Source organism: Mesocricetus auratus, unplaced genomic scaffold (genome assembly GCF_017639785.1).
Source record: "Mesocricetus auratus isolate SY011 unplaced genomic scaffold, BCM_Maur_2.0 Super-Scaffold_100044, whole genome shotgun sequence".
In the NCBI taxonomy this organism is placed as follows: Eukaryota; Metazoa; Chordata; class Mammalia; order Rodentia; family Cricetidae; genus Mesocricetus; species Mesocricetus auratus.
The window spans coordinates 1,850,962-1,867,145 of record NW_024429221.1 but is presented as its reverse complement, the minus strand read 5'-3'; the positions used below and the strand labels follow the sequence as shown (position 1 = coordinate 1,867,145).

The 16,184-nt window shown below is 44.8% G+C and overlaps 1 protein-coding gene across 6 annotated transcripts in view; it reads left to right on the top strand.

The window, feature by feature from the left end:
* Positions 1-16,184, top strand: part of Fat3 (FAT atypical cadherin 3) — a 576,218-nt gene that overhangs the window by 503,832 nt on the left and 56,202 nt on the right. For all 6 annotated transcript variants that reach the window (XM_040735214.1, XM_040735213.1, XM_040735217.1 and 3 more), the window contains 3 exons: positions 12,250-12,639; positions 14,767-14,981; positions 16,001-16,138. In XM_040735214.1, coding sequence (XP_040591148.1) covers positions 12,250-12,639; positions 14,767-14,981; positions 16,001-16,138 — 743 coding nt within the window. The remainder of the gene's footprint in view (positions 1-12,249; positions 12,640-14,766; positions 14,982-16,000; positions 16,139-16,184) is intronic.

Below are 16,184 nucleotides of genomic sequence, written 5' to 3'. Positions count from 1 at the left end.
CCAGGGTGGAAGAAAGGAGATGGGACCAGAAAATTGGTCAGAGTGTGTCTATGATCATTCAGGAAGGTCAGGGATCATGTACTCAATCAGACAAACAAAATGGATGAACATGTTTAAGAAATGGATAGCCAATTCTGTGTGTACAGAAGACTAACATAGTAGGAGCATCTAAAGTGGATTAGAACAGGACAAACAATGGTATGGAAAATCATCCTAAAAAGGACCAAAATGAGAAGAATCAGATGAGGCCCAAAGTGATATTTCAAGTGGGAAATCTGCAAACCTTGGAAGGGTCCTGGGCCAATGGTGAGACAGGCTCATCAAGACCCCAACCTTCAGGAAGAGACGAACATGAACAAAAAACCATAAGTGTTCCAAACTAGGGTGTGGTTGGTATGGAAAGAACACATTAAGAGAATATGCAAAAAGCTCCAAGTCTACTGGAAGGGGGGCCTTCCTCTAAAGTCAGGAAATGCATCCCTATTCTGACAGGAAGGAAGGAAGCAGGAAGAGCAAGGAACCTGAAAACTCTTAAAAAGAACTCTTCCATTTTGACCTGAGTGTGTGATTCTGCTGTCCTTGTATCATCCTTCTTAGGGGACAGTTATGACAATCTCAGCTCATTTTGCACTTTGGGAAACTGTGCAGCAAATCCTTCATTGAGACCATGGTGTAATGGGTCCTGAATATTCATGGAACAAAAACTAAAATGAATCGGTCTTTCTGTACATATAAAAGACATACAGGACTTTCCCAGGAGCATGGTCAACCATTAACTCTGAGAGCATAGGGCTTGATCAAAGAGAGAAGGACTATGTGAGGGGGAGAGGTGTACTCTAAAGGAAACACTGGGGGCTTCCAACTCTTTGAACAGAAAATTTCAGGCGAACCTGCCCAGTGTTTCTCCTTTCTAGTTTGCCACTTCTTGAGAACCATAAAGAACACAGGAAAGTATGAATGTGAACAGAAATGCCCACGGCCTCTTCCTGGGACGGAATGTGAAGAACTTGTGCCATTCTGTGAGAACTGGAGATGCTCACTGTTCTGTACCTGAGCTTCTCAAGTCCAATGTCCAAAGTAAAGAACCACCGTCCATGGCCACCCTTCTGATAGCCTCATGAGGAAAAGTAAATATATTCACCATTTACTATGAGAGCAATCTGGTGAGGGTCTGGGTAAACGTGGCACCTTTGCACGTTCCCTCAAAGGGAAATACAGAAGAGTGCATGGACGGAAGAGGGGATCTGAAATCTGAAGCATCTACCACATTCAGCGCTGGGGAGGGGAGCAGCCTGTTGAGTCAGGAGGACATTGATTCATGCGTATGCTGCAAGGGATAAATGTGCATGTCCTGAGACTTCCTTCTAATCAGGTTTCCTAAGCATTCTACACCCTCAAAGCCTCATACCCCAGTTGATACTGTACCCACCCTCTTCTGCATCCTATGGATGAGGTCTGGAGATGTCCCCAGATGCCCCTAAGACACAAATCCCCTAATAGACAAATAGACCAAGATACCACATGCCTAGATGATTAGCAGCCTATGGCCTTGGGCAAATCTTGGGCCTCCCTTCTGCATAGTATTAGAATGACAGTAGCTTGCTTTGTCAACCTCAAGGTGTCAGTATGAGATTTGTTCAGGATGGACAAGGGTGCCTCTCAGAACATGTAAGGTCATATTTTCCCCATTGACACCCCAATTGCTGCTGTGAAATCCCTCAGCACATGGTGTCATTTTGGTGTGATGCATTTTGCATGTCTCTTCTACTAATCCCACACCCTCCCAAGCAATCACAGCACTCCTTAAGGACTTCAAATGACAATCATGATAAAGTTGCTGTTAACATCCACTTTTACAGCTACTGTTCCATGGCAGGCGCTATACCAAGCGCTTCAGATACATTATTCCCACTTCTCTGTTATAACAGCCCTGGAGTTGTCATGTTGTTGTTCAATTTACTACCCGAGTGAGTTCCAGACTCAGCTTGTTCTGAGTCACACACTAGTGACAGGACAGCAGGCATTATAAAAGGGAGCTCAGGAGAACTGGGGAACAGGTATGCAGGAGATCTCACATTGCTGTGGAAATAATAGTGTTCAAATGAGTTTCCTGGACTACCTGTGTTGGTGTCACCTGAGGGCTGAATGGAAATGGGAGACTCCAGGGTAGTCAGTAGCCCTCAGAAGTCAGCAAGCAGCAAATTCATTAGGATGACTATGCAAAAGAGTCAAAGCCCCATTGCCAGAGCCCCACTGCTATTGGCCCTCCTCCAGAGTTTAAGACTAGGTATTCTGGGAGGTGAAGCATAGCAGTAATTTACATTTCATATGGTCCCCAGGTGCACATGGCCTGCTGCTCCTACACAGGCACTGAGAACTATTTCTGTGTCTCAAACACCTTAGCACTTCGGTTACATCTATAGATTATCTCTCAGAGTAACATTTGCAATTCATAAAAATAGAAACATTACAAATTAGCCAGACGGTGGTGGCTCATGCCTTTACTCCCAGCACTTGGGAAGCAAAAGCAGGAGGATCTGAGTTCAAGCCCAGCTTGGTCTACAGTGCAAGTTTTAGGACAGCCCAGGATGATACACAGAAAAACGCCCATCTCAGAAAAAAAAAGAAAGGAAGGAAGAAAAGAAACCAGGGGGCTGGAGAGATGGTTCAACAGTTTAGAGCACTGGCTGTTCTCCCAGAAGACCTTAGTTCAGTTCCCAACACTCACATGGCAGCTCACAACTGTCTGTAACCCTACCTCCAGGGGATCGGACACCCTTACACAGACATGCAGGCAGGCAAAATACCAGTTTACATAGAATAAAAATAAATCATTAGAAACGTTACTAATTAAATATATCAATCCAAGTATTTCCTAAAGTTGCTATGTATTAATGGACATTTCTTCTTTAATACAGTAAATACCAAGATGCAGTACAGTCTTTGTTGCCTACATTGGTAATTGAACATGTTTTCAAAACCATTGAGAAATTAATGAACATGAAAATGTCAGTAATTGTCTAAGTCACTGATCTATTGCTGTGAAGAGACCATGACCAAGGATAACTCTTATAAGAAAAAGCATTTAATTGGGGACTGGCGTATAGTTTCAGAGGTTTAGTCCATTTTCATCACAGCAGGGAGCATGGCTACATTTAAGCAGGCATGGTACTGTGGAAGTAGTTAACTTGATCCACAGGCAGAGAAAGAGAAGGAGGAGAAAGAGACTGAGTCTGAGTCCGACATGGGCCTTTGAAATCTTAAAGTGCACCCCAGTGACACACTTCCTCCAACAAAACCACACCTCCTAATTCTTCTCAAACAGTGCCACTCGCGGGTGACTAAGCATTCAAGGCCACTCTTATTTAAGCCACCCCTGCTGTTCTCCCTGTGGTAGCTACTCTAACATTAATCCCCAGTGACTCTTGCTTCTTGGAATGTGCTCTTCCCTTGGCACCTCTTTGGCTATTAGATTTAGAAAGACCTTGACATGCACTGTAGCTATGCCTTCTGTTGAGTCATCTCAGGTTGCTGTAATGAAGCAGTAGGTAGTTTAATCAAAAGAAAATTATTCTTCACAGTTCTGGAGTTTCATGGTCTAGAGTCAGGGTGTGTGCTGGTTAGGGCTGGGGGAGGGGAACTCCTCCTGATTTGCAGACCCCTATCTTCCTGCTCTGGACTAGCATGGCCTTTCAAAAGTATACTAGGTGGGAGAGAAACACCTTTTTCCCTTCTTTCTTTCCTTCTTTCTTCTTTTCTTTCTTTCTTTCTTTCTTTCTTTCTCTTTTTGAAGAGCTCCCATTGCCTGACATTAAGCTCTCCCCATGACCTCATTTAACCCCAATTACCTCCTAAAAGTCTTCCATCCAATTTTTAAAGACTAGAGCCTTGACACATGAATTTTAGGGGTCACCGTCACTCCAGAGGGCTCCCTCTTATTCTCTCCTGTATCACTCACAACAGGGCACAGCCACTGCAGAGCTGTGAGACGCCCACAAGGCAATGGGTCAGAGTTCATCAAATTGAAGTCAAACCTGCTGCCCTTCACAAGAGCTGGCAGATGAGCTCACATTCCACCTGACAACGTACCGGCAACTTCATAAGGAACCATAATGTAGAAGCAGGCAGCAAAGACACACCTAGAATTCTGATACATAAAAAGCACTTTATATATGCATTCATTATATATGCTGTTAGGGTCTTAAGCAACTTGCTACAGAACAATAGAGAAGTACATGAAGGCAAGGTCATAGGCATCTTAAAGTCTATCTACCTATGCATCATTAGGAATTCCCTGCAGAGTGGTTATCTCTCTGAGGAATATGGTGTCTTATGTAGATCCTTGGCAAGCCTCATGGGGACCAGTTCAGCCACCTAGGGACCACAGCTACTTGGACTTGGCTGGGGGATGGGTGGATGTCAGAACAGTTTCCTATGGAAATCACAATCCTAGTAGATATTTACAATGTCACTACTGAGATCCAGCCCAAACTGTCTCTTTCTAAGAGACACAGAGATTGACCACACGAGACTTTAAAGAGAGGACCTCATCATCTCCAGCCAGTATTCCAAGTCATGGTGATTTCTCCTGGAAAACATCCCAAGAGGGATTCAATCCTCATTTCTGCCTTTGTCCTTTAAGCATCACATAATCAATGTTTTTCCTGATGCCTTAGGAATCATTACCACTGAACTGCCCAGGTTAGGGCTAAGTACAGGTTTGTGTGTTCCTCCCCAAAAGCTCCAATATTGTCTGAAGTATTAAATCTTTGAAGGCGACTGAGGGATTATTAAACTATCACTAAAAATTAAAAAACGCTCTGTGAGGGATGAGAGATTTAAGTCCCTTTCTGGAGGACAATGTGCTCCGAGGCTTTTGTGTTTTGTAGAATACAATGCTAGGCAGAGTGTCACCACCAGAGGCCAAGAGAGGTCTATCACTGGGCTTGCTGACCAGCTAGCCTCGTCTAAACAGTGAGTTCCAGACCAGTAAGAGACACTGTCTCAAAATGAATAAAAAGGTAGACGGCATCTGAGGTACAACACCTGAGGTTGACTTCCGCCCCACAGGCTTGCATCCAAGTCCCCACATCCATGCAAACATGGATATACATATACACACTCCCTCTCCATATATATGTGTGTGTGTGCGTGTGTATATGATACTATGCATAAAGCCTTTCTCCAGAGACCTCAAAGAACTTTCACTCGTGCCCCCATTACTGAAGGGAAGGATCTTGGTATTCCTACCTGCACATGTGGAAACTGCTCAAAGTTAAGTGGCTTCCCCGGGTGTTTGTTCAGTGGACGGTGACTTGGGGACAGTGAAGCGCTCCGAGGCCCCTTAAGATCCCCCTGGGTATTCTCCTTCCCCCAGAATCAGGGTCTTTTCAGCAATGTGTATGGTTCAATACAAGCATGAGATATGTACCTTTTCTTTCCCAGAGTGACATTAGCACAAGACTGAATTAAATATAGCACTTCTGTCCTTTACTGGTCTTCTGAATAAGTTCCCCAACACTCTGGACCTCCACACCCTCTTCAAACTGAGGCCGTGATTCTAGGCAGTGTCAGAATCCCCTGGGAACTGTTCAAAAGAAAGGGTTAAATAAGTAAGTTCCCTCAAGTTAACAGGACATGGTCCACATTGGAGGTCTGATCCAGGAAGACTGACGTAAGGCAGGTAGGGCTGAATTACTGTTTTCCCTCTAGTGAATTTTGATGTCTTGCTCAGCTTAGGAGTCGGCATTTGACACATAAGTTACTGTTATTATTACCTCTTCTAAAATCCAATTTCTCTCGAGTGTGGATCAAAACACTAGTTGTCAAATGAAATAGGAATTCCTTCTAAAGAAGCATGAGGAGAGAATTCTGATTCCCAGCAAGTGATCACAGCGCCTTCTCTCACACTCCACTCGCAGGGACGTGTGGGCAGTGGCTGTCTGTACTGAAACAGACGTTATGCAAAGCGGAGCAACGCAGGGATGGCCTCCAGGAAAACTCAGAGTGGGGGATTTCTTCCTGTGCTCAGCATTCTGGACAGAAATGCCAAAGACTTCCTGCCTCTTAGGGTACATTGAGGCTCTTATTTGTAGTCACTTCCCACGGGAGACCTCCCTGGCAGGCATTACGCTGTACATCATTGACTGCCCAGTTACATGATCTTAGACATCATTGGACAATCTCACACACCCTTCCCAAGCCGCCCCTTGCCAGCATTCTTCTCTTTGCCGATTTACTCGATCATTTACTTAGGCCCACTCTCTAGTTGGCGGCTCGAGGCTGGCTCTGGGAAGAGGCAGTTTTGCGGTACCGTTACAGCTTTACCAACACTGAGCCCTTTGCCTTCCTGTGAGTGAGCGGCAGTGGCAGCATCCGTAACTTCCACTGTCCTTCCATCTCCCCAAATGCTCTCCTTGTCTACGACGTTTCCACTTCAGCTCTCCTGACAACCCTTCCTCCACAGCTCAACTTAGCAACTTCAGCCCCTGAGAAACTTCTGACCGTGGGAATCAGTTCTGCACGTTTGTCCCCTGAGAAACTGGAGCCGTTTGAGGCTGCACAGGGGTGCTAGAGACACTCGATGTGTCCCGTGCAGCAGGAATCCTCGGGCTCTTACAGAGTGAAAAATGAGTTAACGACTAAGTGAATTAGTCCAGTGCTCGTCTTCACTGTCCCATGGAACTTTTGGATTCCATCACTGGTCACAGCACAGCACAGAAGTCTAGTATGCTAGTAAAGATGGTGGATTTCTTTTTTCTTTAGCTCTTTGTAGATGAATTCATTCACCCACAATTAACTCCTTCAGGACTAGTACAAGGCCAGGCTATGGGATCTGTAGCTTTCTCCATGTCACAGGGAATCTCACCGCACAGGGTCCAGTGTCTTGGTTGTATAGTCTATACTGTCCGAGCAGAATAACACCCCTTGCTAGGAGGGGCCCTTTTCTGACTTCATTCTCTCATGTGCCTGTGCTGGATTTCTTCTTGTTTCTAAACAAAGGGCCTGGGGTTGTAGTGAGATACTCACTCCACTTTGGTAGAAGTCTGACTGTCTTGTCCACATGGGGTTTTGTTTTGGGTTGGGGCCACAATCATGTCATCAGACCCAGTGAAACAGCTGCTGCCAACTTACTTGGCACACACCGCCGAGATGTTGGACACAGTTGGCAGGATCTGCCTGACCTAGCCATGGCTGCCTTTTGTCTTCTTTGGACCATTCAAAGGGTGAGATTGAGACCCGGGGCGTTGATGCTCTGCCCAGGAAAATGTGGAAGCTTTGGTCATCACCCATTGAAAAACTTTTAAATAGCACTTAAAACAGAAGTCATTAGAAAGTATATTAAAAGACAGTAATTGCTAAGCTAAAAGTATTGCTAATTCCTGGATTCATCATAGGAACTTCCAGTTTAATTCTATATTATCCCAACATATATCTCAAAGATAGAACAGGAGCACTCATCCTAGGCTGTTTGACTCCCTGGGATTGCATTGCCTTCTACTGAAGAGGAGGAGAGAAGAATTTTAGGCCAGTCATTTCCTTTAATTGCCTTAATTAAAGCGTAAAATTTAGTTTAAAAATACTCTTTGCAGTAACTTTATAATGGGTCCTTTGACAAAAGCAATTTTCTAAGTAGCATTAGTATCTTTCTAAGCACGATGAGCTAGAATGAACAATGGAAACACCCGCCAGAAAGCCTATGCAATATGTAGGTCTAATTTCCTACAATTATTTCAAATGGTATGTACATTAAGAATTAAAACTGGGCTGGAAAAAAAATCACTTGAAAACTTGGATGCTTTCCAAAATTGGTATTAAAGAATTGTTTTCTGAGTGTGTGAGTTTTTGATCACTTCATTTACATATTTCAGTGTCCTGTGACCACTGTATAAGATAGAAAGCTAAGCAAATATGAGAAACAGCTTCAAAACAGTTAATATTCTGACTGAATCCATTCAGTTCTTTTACTTCATAAAAATAAACTTAAAAACTTGATACTATTTCATTATCTGCACTGTTTATGCTGATTCATAAACAGATGTCCATGTCATCTATCCATTTACATTAAATGACATGTACAAAGCACTCTATTAGCTTATCAGTGTGCCACAGTCTATTTAGCTGATATCCATTCTATAAAATTGAGTACTTACCAGGTTTTCTTTTCTATAGAATCAAACATCTACTCAACAGCATTTTTATATACAAAAAAGCTTTCTCTGCATTGTATTTATTTTAAAGATTTACTCCTATTTTTTAAACTATGTATAGTGAGTATATGCACAACTGCAGTGCCCACAGAGACCAGAAGAGGCATCATATTTCCGAGGACTGGAGTTACAGGCCGTAAGCTGTCAGATATGGTTGCTGAGAGCCACCGTTGACTCGTCTGGAAGAGCAGCATGTACACTTAACCCTGAGCTGCCTCTCCAGCCATGAAATGTGCTCTTAGTCACTGAGCCAATTCCCCAGTCCCTCTTCCGCATTTTAATATTATTCATTCCGGGTCTCATCATACTTTGCCATTTTGAGGCTATTTAATTCCTTCTACTTGTGCATTTTCAAAGCACATGCATGTAGTATACTTATCTACTTATCACCTGTGCTCACACATGTTAGCATCACCACGCCCAGTCTTTCCATCCTTTAGATGTTTCTTCTGTATTGACTATAGCTCTTAGCATGCCAGGCTCCTTCTTGGTGTTGGACAATAAAATGATCAAGGCATAGTCCTTCTGCCCACAAGCACCTTAATCTGGTTGGAGCAGGAGACTCTTAGAACTCGATGTACAACAGAAACAAAAATGATACCAAGGAGGCTCAGGAAAGAGAGCGGCTAGAGCAGCTCGGGAAGCTGCTCCAAGGACACCCTGAGAAAGGTGTGGAGGGCTTTTGACAGATGAGAAAAGAAAAACACTCTGGGCAGAAGACAGCCTGAGCATAGGCCAGAGAAGTAAATGTGTCTGGTGTCCTCAGACCAGAGATGGAGTGCCAGATCATGATGTATACGGATCGGAAGAAGGCAGCGCAGGGCTATGCTGTGAAGAGTTACCTCATCATCTACCCCAACTATGGTTTCTGTCTCCAGGAAGTGAGAAGTCAGCAACTATCCTAGCCCATTTCTTTTGCTATAACTGAATAGCACTGAGTGCTTACTTTATAAAAAGGCTTATTTTACTCATGCTTCTTGAAGTTGGAAGGCTTGGAGATTGAATTTGGTGAAGGGCTCCTTGTTATAGAGACTCTGCAGAATCCTAAATTAGGACAAGCCATTAAGGTGCAAAAAGACCTCATGGAAAAGTGTCCCAATGTCCTTTATAACAGACCCACTCTCACAATAGCCAACTTACTATCAACCGCTAGCCATTGAGGGCAGAATTTTACGACCTACTCATATCTTAAACGTCTTATCTCTTAACCCCACAGTGGGGTCTTCTTAATATGCTTTCTCCTGGAAATAGTCTTTAGCAATGATTATTCTGAGCAGTCCAGGGTTTCCTGCAACAGTCTCAGGTAGAGAATGGGATCTCCCCCTTGCTGTTGGCTCTAGCCACAGTGTGTCCAGCTCAATGCCTTGGGCATTTCCATGAGAACTGGAGAGCTTTCTTGTCTCGCTTAATTCAGCTTGTGAATTAAATGAATCGGAAGTTGCCTTCCTCCTTACCTGACCTTTGGGCCTGAAGAGATAAAATGCCCATGAGCAGGTCTCCTACAACACCTCCAGGAAGCTAAGCAATGATTCTAGGAAAAACAGGACTTAGCTCAGTGCCCCTCATGTCTAAAGATGTTGAGAGGACTAGGCCAGGTCCTCAGCCCTGGGCTCCTGCACCACTGGAATGAATTTAGTACATCCCAGCACATGCTTACATAAGAGGCTGTGTGTCTTCTGTTTCCTGCTCTTGGCAAGAACTGTGTGCCATGTGCTGGGGGTGGAATTCAAACCTGTGGGGAATGTGTGTGATGGGAAAGCCTATGTTGTGTATTCATGTCTGTCGCTGCTGTGTTTGCGTAAACATACCTCCGCGACTTTGAACAGTGTCCTGAAAACACCAAGTCAGTCTAGGCAGCATCCATAGCACCTGCTCTGACACTCAGCGAGGTGATTGTTTTTAGGGAACAAACGATCCCTTCTGCATGCCTGTGCACATCAGGGATTCATGCGGAAGAATTCCTTCTTCCAGTCCTGCCCTGAAGCCATAGTTCAAGGGACCAGGACAGAAGGAGAACACCCATTTGTTTTTAGTCTAAGTATAACTATTGGAGGTTGAAGTTTATAACTGATGGTTGTTTTGCAACAGAAATAAGAGAAGATGATGAAACTTAGGGTGAAAAAAATAGACTCTTGGGAATGGGACCAAGAACATGTTCTATACTCTGGCCTTTTAGTCACAGCCACACAGTGCGACTTATGGCATCCCTTCCAGACACTTGATTATATTGGTTTGCTGAAAATTTGTTTGCTTTTCAAGGAAACTGTACATGGGGAAGCAAAATGTTCGGTTCTTATTTGCCGAATTCCTGCCCACCTTGGCAAGGTGTCATGCTAGGAAATGTACAATGAATCCTCCCCCTAGAAAAGTCTGTGTTCCAAGTTCCATGATACACAATTGGCATTGCAGATGGTCATCACAGCAAAAGGCCTCTGATGAATGACTGTCTTCATTGAGAGTATTTGTGAGGGCTGGGAGAGGAGGCTCAGCAGTTAAGAGTCCTTAGCTGTCTTGCTAAGGACCAGAATTAGATTCCCAGAACCCTTCTGGGCAGCTCACTGTAACTCTAACTCCTGGGGATCTGATGCCCTCTTCTGGCCTCCACAGGACACACACACACACACACACACACACACACACACACACGCACGCACGCATGCATGTACGCACTCACACCCCTAAAATATTAAATTAAAATCTATTCTAAAGAGAATTTTATGATCAAACTGGAGCTATTTCCAGCAATAAATTCATTCTACTTTCCTTAAAAATTTTAATTTGTGAAGCAAATCTTAGGTTTAATACCCAATGGGAAGCACTGAAATCTTTAATTAATGACAATAGCCCTCAAGCAATGCCATTCAGAAATCTATTGGTGGACATTTCTTGGTTGATACGTTTTTGTTTGAGTCCATGTCAAGATGACTTTTTGGAGCTAAACGCATATCTTGAAATCAGGGAGTCAGCTCTCCTTCAGCTAAAAAGAGCCCCCACCCCCACCCTGGGGGTTGTTGGTCCTATGACTTCACTTTTCCCTCTGTGGTCCTTATAAGCTCAAACATTCTCATCACTTTGCATGTGAATCATAGCTAGTGATACCGAGGAGTGTAACTCCAGTTTGAGCTTCTTTTCTCACCTCCAGCCTGTTCAGCCTAACTTTTTCATTGAATGTCAGGTATGCACCTTCAATTTAACATGGGAACCCTGGCCTTTTCACCCCAACCTCATTCTCGCACATCTGTCCCCTTCTCAACAACCGAGAACTCCCTCTTTGCAGTTGGTCAGGCTGCATGGAAGAGTCATTTAAAGTCTCTCTTCTCCGGCATCTCACATGCTGCCAGCCCCACATCAGAAAGCATTCCCTTGCCACCTCCATGTTCAAAGGACTTCTCACATTCTTCCCCTGCTACCCCCTGGTACTCAGAAGACATGCAATAGGTGCTTTCCAATCACTGCCAACCCTGGGCCCTCGCTCAAGCTGCCATTCTTGCTCAATGCTATGCCTACATTCCTTTGGGAGGCCATCAAATAGTGCCTGTCTTCTATCTGTTGTCCTTAGGTGTTTTCCAGCAGCATCTGGAAGAAGCCTGTTCATGTCTAAGACATAATCCATGACTCCTCTCTCAAAGTTGTCATGTGCTGTCAGATTCTCACCCATGCCTAGAATCCCCATCACCTTCCATAGTATCTGGTAGATTCTCAATGAGTATGTGGTGAAGTGATTGGATATTTAGTTTCTGTTTTTTTGGGGGGAGTATATTGTTATCCATAATGTCTATTAGCCCCAGAATTTTCCTCAGGGAAAATTAACTTGAAGGAGGTATATATTAATAATAACCAAAGAATTTTGGTATTTGTTGTCAGTTTCCTGCTTTTAATTCTGTTCTGTTCTGCAAACTGAAGATTTCATTTCTGAAAGACCAGAACTATTTCTACAATGGCCTTTTCTCTGGGGGAGGTAGAGGTCTTTCATAAACCAAGAAATGGCAGTGTCTTGTTGCTACGTTCTTGAGTTCTCATTCTGTGTCACTCCTCACAGGCATCAACAGGAAGGTTGTGTACTCCCTGGAGGACTCAGCCAGTGGGGTCTTCTCCATCGACAGCTCTTCTGGTGTCATCATCCTGGAGCGGCCTCTAGACAGAGAGCAGCAGTCATCGTATAACATCAGTGTGAGGGCCACCGACCAGAGTCCCGGGCAATCCCTCTCCTCTCTCGCCTCTGTCACCATCACTGTCCTGGACATCAACGACAACCCCCCTGTGTTTGAGAGGAGGGACTACCTAGTAACAGTGCCTGAGGACACTTCCCTTGGTACCCAAGTCCTCTCCGTTTTTGCCACCAGCAAAGACATTGGCACAAATGCTGAGATAACGTATCTCATCCGGTCTGGGAATGAACAAGGGAAATTTAGGATCAACCCAAAGACAGGTGGGTAAATGACAACTCCAATAAGACTTCCTGTCTCTTCTCCCATCCCATCACCCTTCTTGGTGGGATCTATGTGTTCCTTCTGCCTCCCTTACAGGGCCTGCATGCAAACCTCAGTGTCTTGCTCCTAACAATGGCCCTTCTAAATTCCAAACTCCAAGCAGTGGGCTTACTTGGAAAATTCCTGACCCATGAGTTGACCACAGAACATCTAGGTAGGATGGCTTGGGTCAGCAGTGTGTTCCCTAAGTAGCAGTTATGGTGTTTGCATTCAAGTGCAAGAGTATATTTGTGTCTCCTTTCTGTTTGTATTTTTACTTGGATCCCACGTGACTATGGTAGGAGGGGTAACAGGAAATGAGCTGTCTCTGTACCCCATCCGCAGGTAGATGACCACTCTCTGGTCAGCAGGCATGACTGACATTGGCCATGATCCCCTGCACATCAAATGGTTGCTTTGTTTTGTCAGTCCAGAATGTGTGTATCTAGATGGTTTCCCACTCATCTCAATTCAGAGTACCTTGGTATGCTCCTTTCTGAAGGAACTATCCTCTAATAGTCAAGACTGTTCCCATTTTCCAGGCAGGAGGTAAGTTTCTCACACTGCTGACCTTTGCCCATTCCCTATGGCTGCTACAAAAGATGGCAGAGGAGTCCTGCTTCTCAGTAGTCAATGCACAGAAGAAGGGTAGTACCATGATCGACAACATTCAATTAACATTGCCAGTGTTCTACATGCCTACTAAATCTTTGTCTACAGCTCACATATCCCAAATGAGCAAAGCAGAACTTTTGAGCAGTTAAGTAATTTCATCAGCCTTTACTATTCGTAAGTGGATTATCCAATATTTGAATTTTCTTTCTGACTCAGATGTGCACACTCTAACCCTGTCACAACATAACTACTGTGGACAAATGTAAAAATGTACTTTTGGGTAAATCAAAGTGAAGTGTTGGCTGAAGGGCTGCATTAGCAGGTCCTCCAAGCAGTAAGAGTTTATTAAGGCCATTACTTCAAATCAAACTGTATGAAGACTCCATTCATTAAGACACGCATTAGCTTTGCCCTGTTCAGCTATGACATTCTGTATGAACGCCATGGGAGATGGCTAAGGATAGTTTAAATTTGGCATTAGGTAACTAAACTGGCAAAGTTAAACTCCAAGGGTAGTAAGTGCCAAGAAAATTCAATTATGAATCAAAGTGGGCTCTTGATAAATATACAACTTCTGTTTCCATCATAATTTGAAGGACCCTGATGGCAGACTTCGCACTAGAGTTCTCTGACTAGTTATGCTCAAGAGAATGACCCTCTCATTTGTTCTAATGATTGTTTTCCAAGTGAAAGAAAGACAAAAACTTAGCAGCTGTCCTATGGACACAATGACTAGCTACCAACTAGAGAACACTGCACAATGTCACTACCAGGCAGGGCTGGGACAGGAAGGGTGGTCAGAGTTCATCTTAGAGGTTGCCCTCCACTGGAAGCCTTCTTTCTTCCTGCTCACTTGATTCCTTGTGGTGGCATCGTCTGAGCTATGTGGGTGTGACACCTGGACTATGCTGTTTTCTTTCAGGAGCTCCTTTCACCTCATGCCTTGAGGTTCCCCGTGTCCTCGGTGCCCTCGGCCTCTGTGCATGATAGTTCTAAATGAGCACATTATAAATCGCCACAGCAGCTGTGTGGCTAACTGAATCCAGTGTTGGCTGTGAGTGGCTACCTGATGACAGGGGGCAGCGCCGCTCCCCCCACCAGTCACAACCACATATCACGTGTTCTTCCTCCCCAGGGTCCACTCAGGGACTCAAGGGATGCTACTCGGGGTGTTTGTCCCTGTCCTGCTCTCTAGCTTCACAAGCAGAGATTTCCATGTTGCCTGTAAGAAGTCCTGCAGTTGTCACAGACACCTGGGAACACTGCCCATTTCTTCAGCAGTGTGTCTGATAGATGGCTATGCTTTAACCAACAGTGTTCATCAGATTTCCAGGAAGCTATCAGGGACTCAATAAACAGACCCCCGAATGTGGAATCTTGGCTAGAGGTGATGTAAATAGCGCTGTGTGTGCAGAACAGCTGGACCATGTTTCCCCCTAATCAAATATAAAGTTACCCATTTTCCTTTGAAGGGGGCATTTCTGTCTTGGAAGCTCTGGACTATGAAGTATGCAAAAGATTTTACCTGGTGGTAGAAGCCAAAGACGGGGGCACGCCAGCCCTGAGTGCTGCAGCCACGGTGAGCATCGACCTCACAGATGTGAATGATAACCCTCCTCAATTCAGCCAAGATGTCTACAGCGCTGTCATCAGCGAGGACACCCTGGAGGGGGACTCTGTCATCCTGGTAGGTGCCAGCAGCATCTGCATTCTGGGACAAACATCCTCACAGTGAAGGCATGAGCGAGGTCTGTCTTGGGCTTGGTTCTCACTCTCCCTTTCAGGGTTTTTGTGCACCCTCCTCCGAGGATGCCTGTCACACATGGGCTTTCAACAGCCCCTTCTCCGGTTCGTGTATTAGAAGGGGTTGTACAGATTCATTTGTGTCGAGGTATAAATTACTGGTAATTGCTCTCCTTACAGAGCTGCATGCTTTTGAAGAAAACAGAAGGTATCATAGATGCAGTTTTCAAAGGTCACTCCTACGGGTCTGAGGCAGCTAACCCTTTACTATAGAATAACTGACCCATGACCAAAGAGGGGATACATGGGTATAGTCCCACTGGGGAGTGGAGAAGTTGCACAGAGACCCTGGAAGGGTTAGTGTGAACAAAGCCCGTGATGCGAGAGGAAACACGGTCCATCGTGATGGAAAGGCATGGGGACGTGAGTGCAAGCCTGGTCACATGGTGTTCGCAGTCGGGAAATGTTGAACAGTGTTCCTCTAGGTTTCTGTCTTCTTCCTTCTCATTCAGTCTAGGGCCCCAACTCATAGGGATGATATCATCCATCGTCTACGCCAGCCATAGAAACACTCGAATAGTCCTCGGAGCTGTGTCTCCAAGTGATTCCCAGTCCAGTCTCACTGACGATGAAGATGAACCCTCATGAGTGGCTGAGACCACTATTTGAAGACCTGTGAAGAGGTCATGGAATCAACCCTGCCAGTTAGCTCTGAGGTCTGACATAATTATCTCAAACCCTGATGAAAGCCAGGCCTAAATGATGTCAGGCTCTGAGAAGGCACAGATTAATAAGGAAATACAAATGCCCCACGCTGGTGTTGCCCTCCTTGTTCCCACCAATCACCTCCTCCACCAGAAACTTATCGTGGGCAGGGTTCCTTAGGCCGGAGACCCTAAGCATCAAACGTTTGTCTTTCTCCTGTGTTATGCCTTCCCTTTGCTTTGTCTCTTTTCTATGAAGCTCATAGCAGAAGATGTGGACAGCAAGCCCAATGGACAGATTCGTTTTTCCATTGTGGGTGGAGACAGGGACAATGAATTTGTTGTGGACCCCGTTTTGGGACTTGTGAAGGTTAAGAAGAAACTGGACCGGGAACGGGTGAGTGAGTTTGGGTCACGCTTCACCATCCACGCCTACACCATCC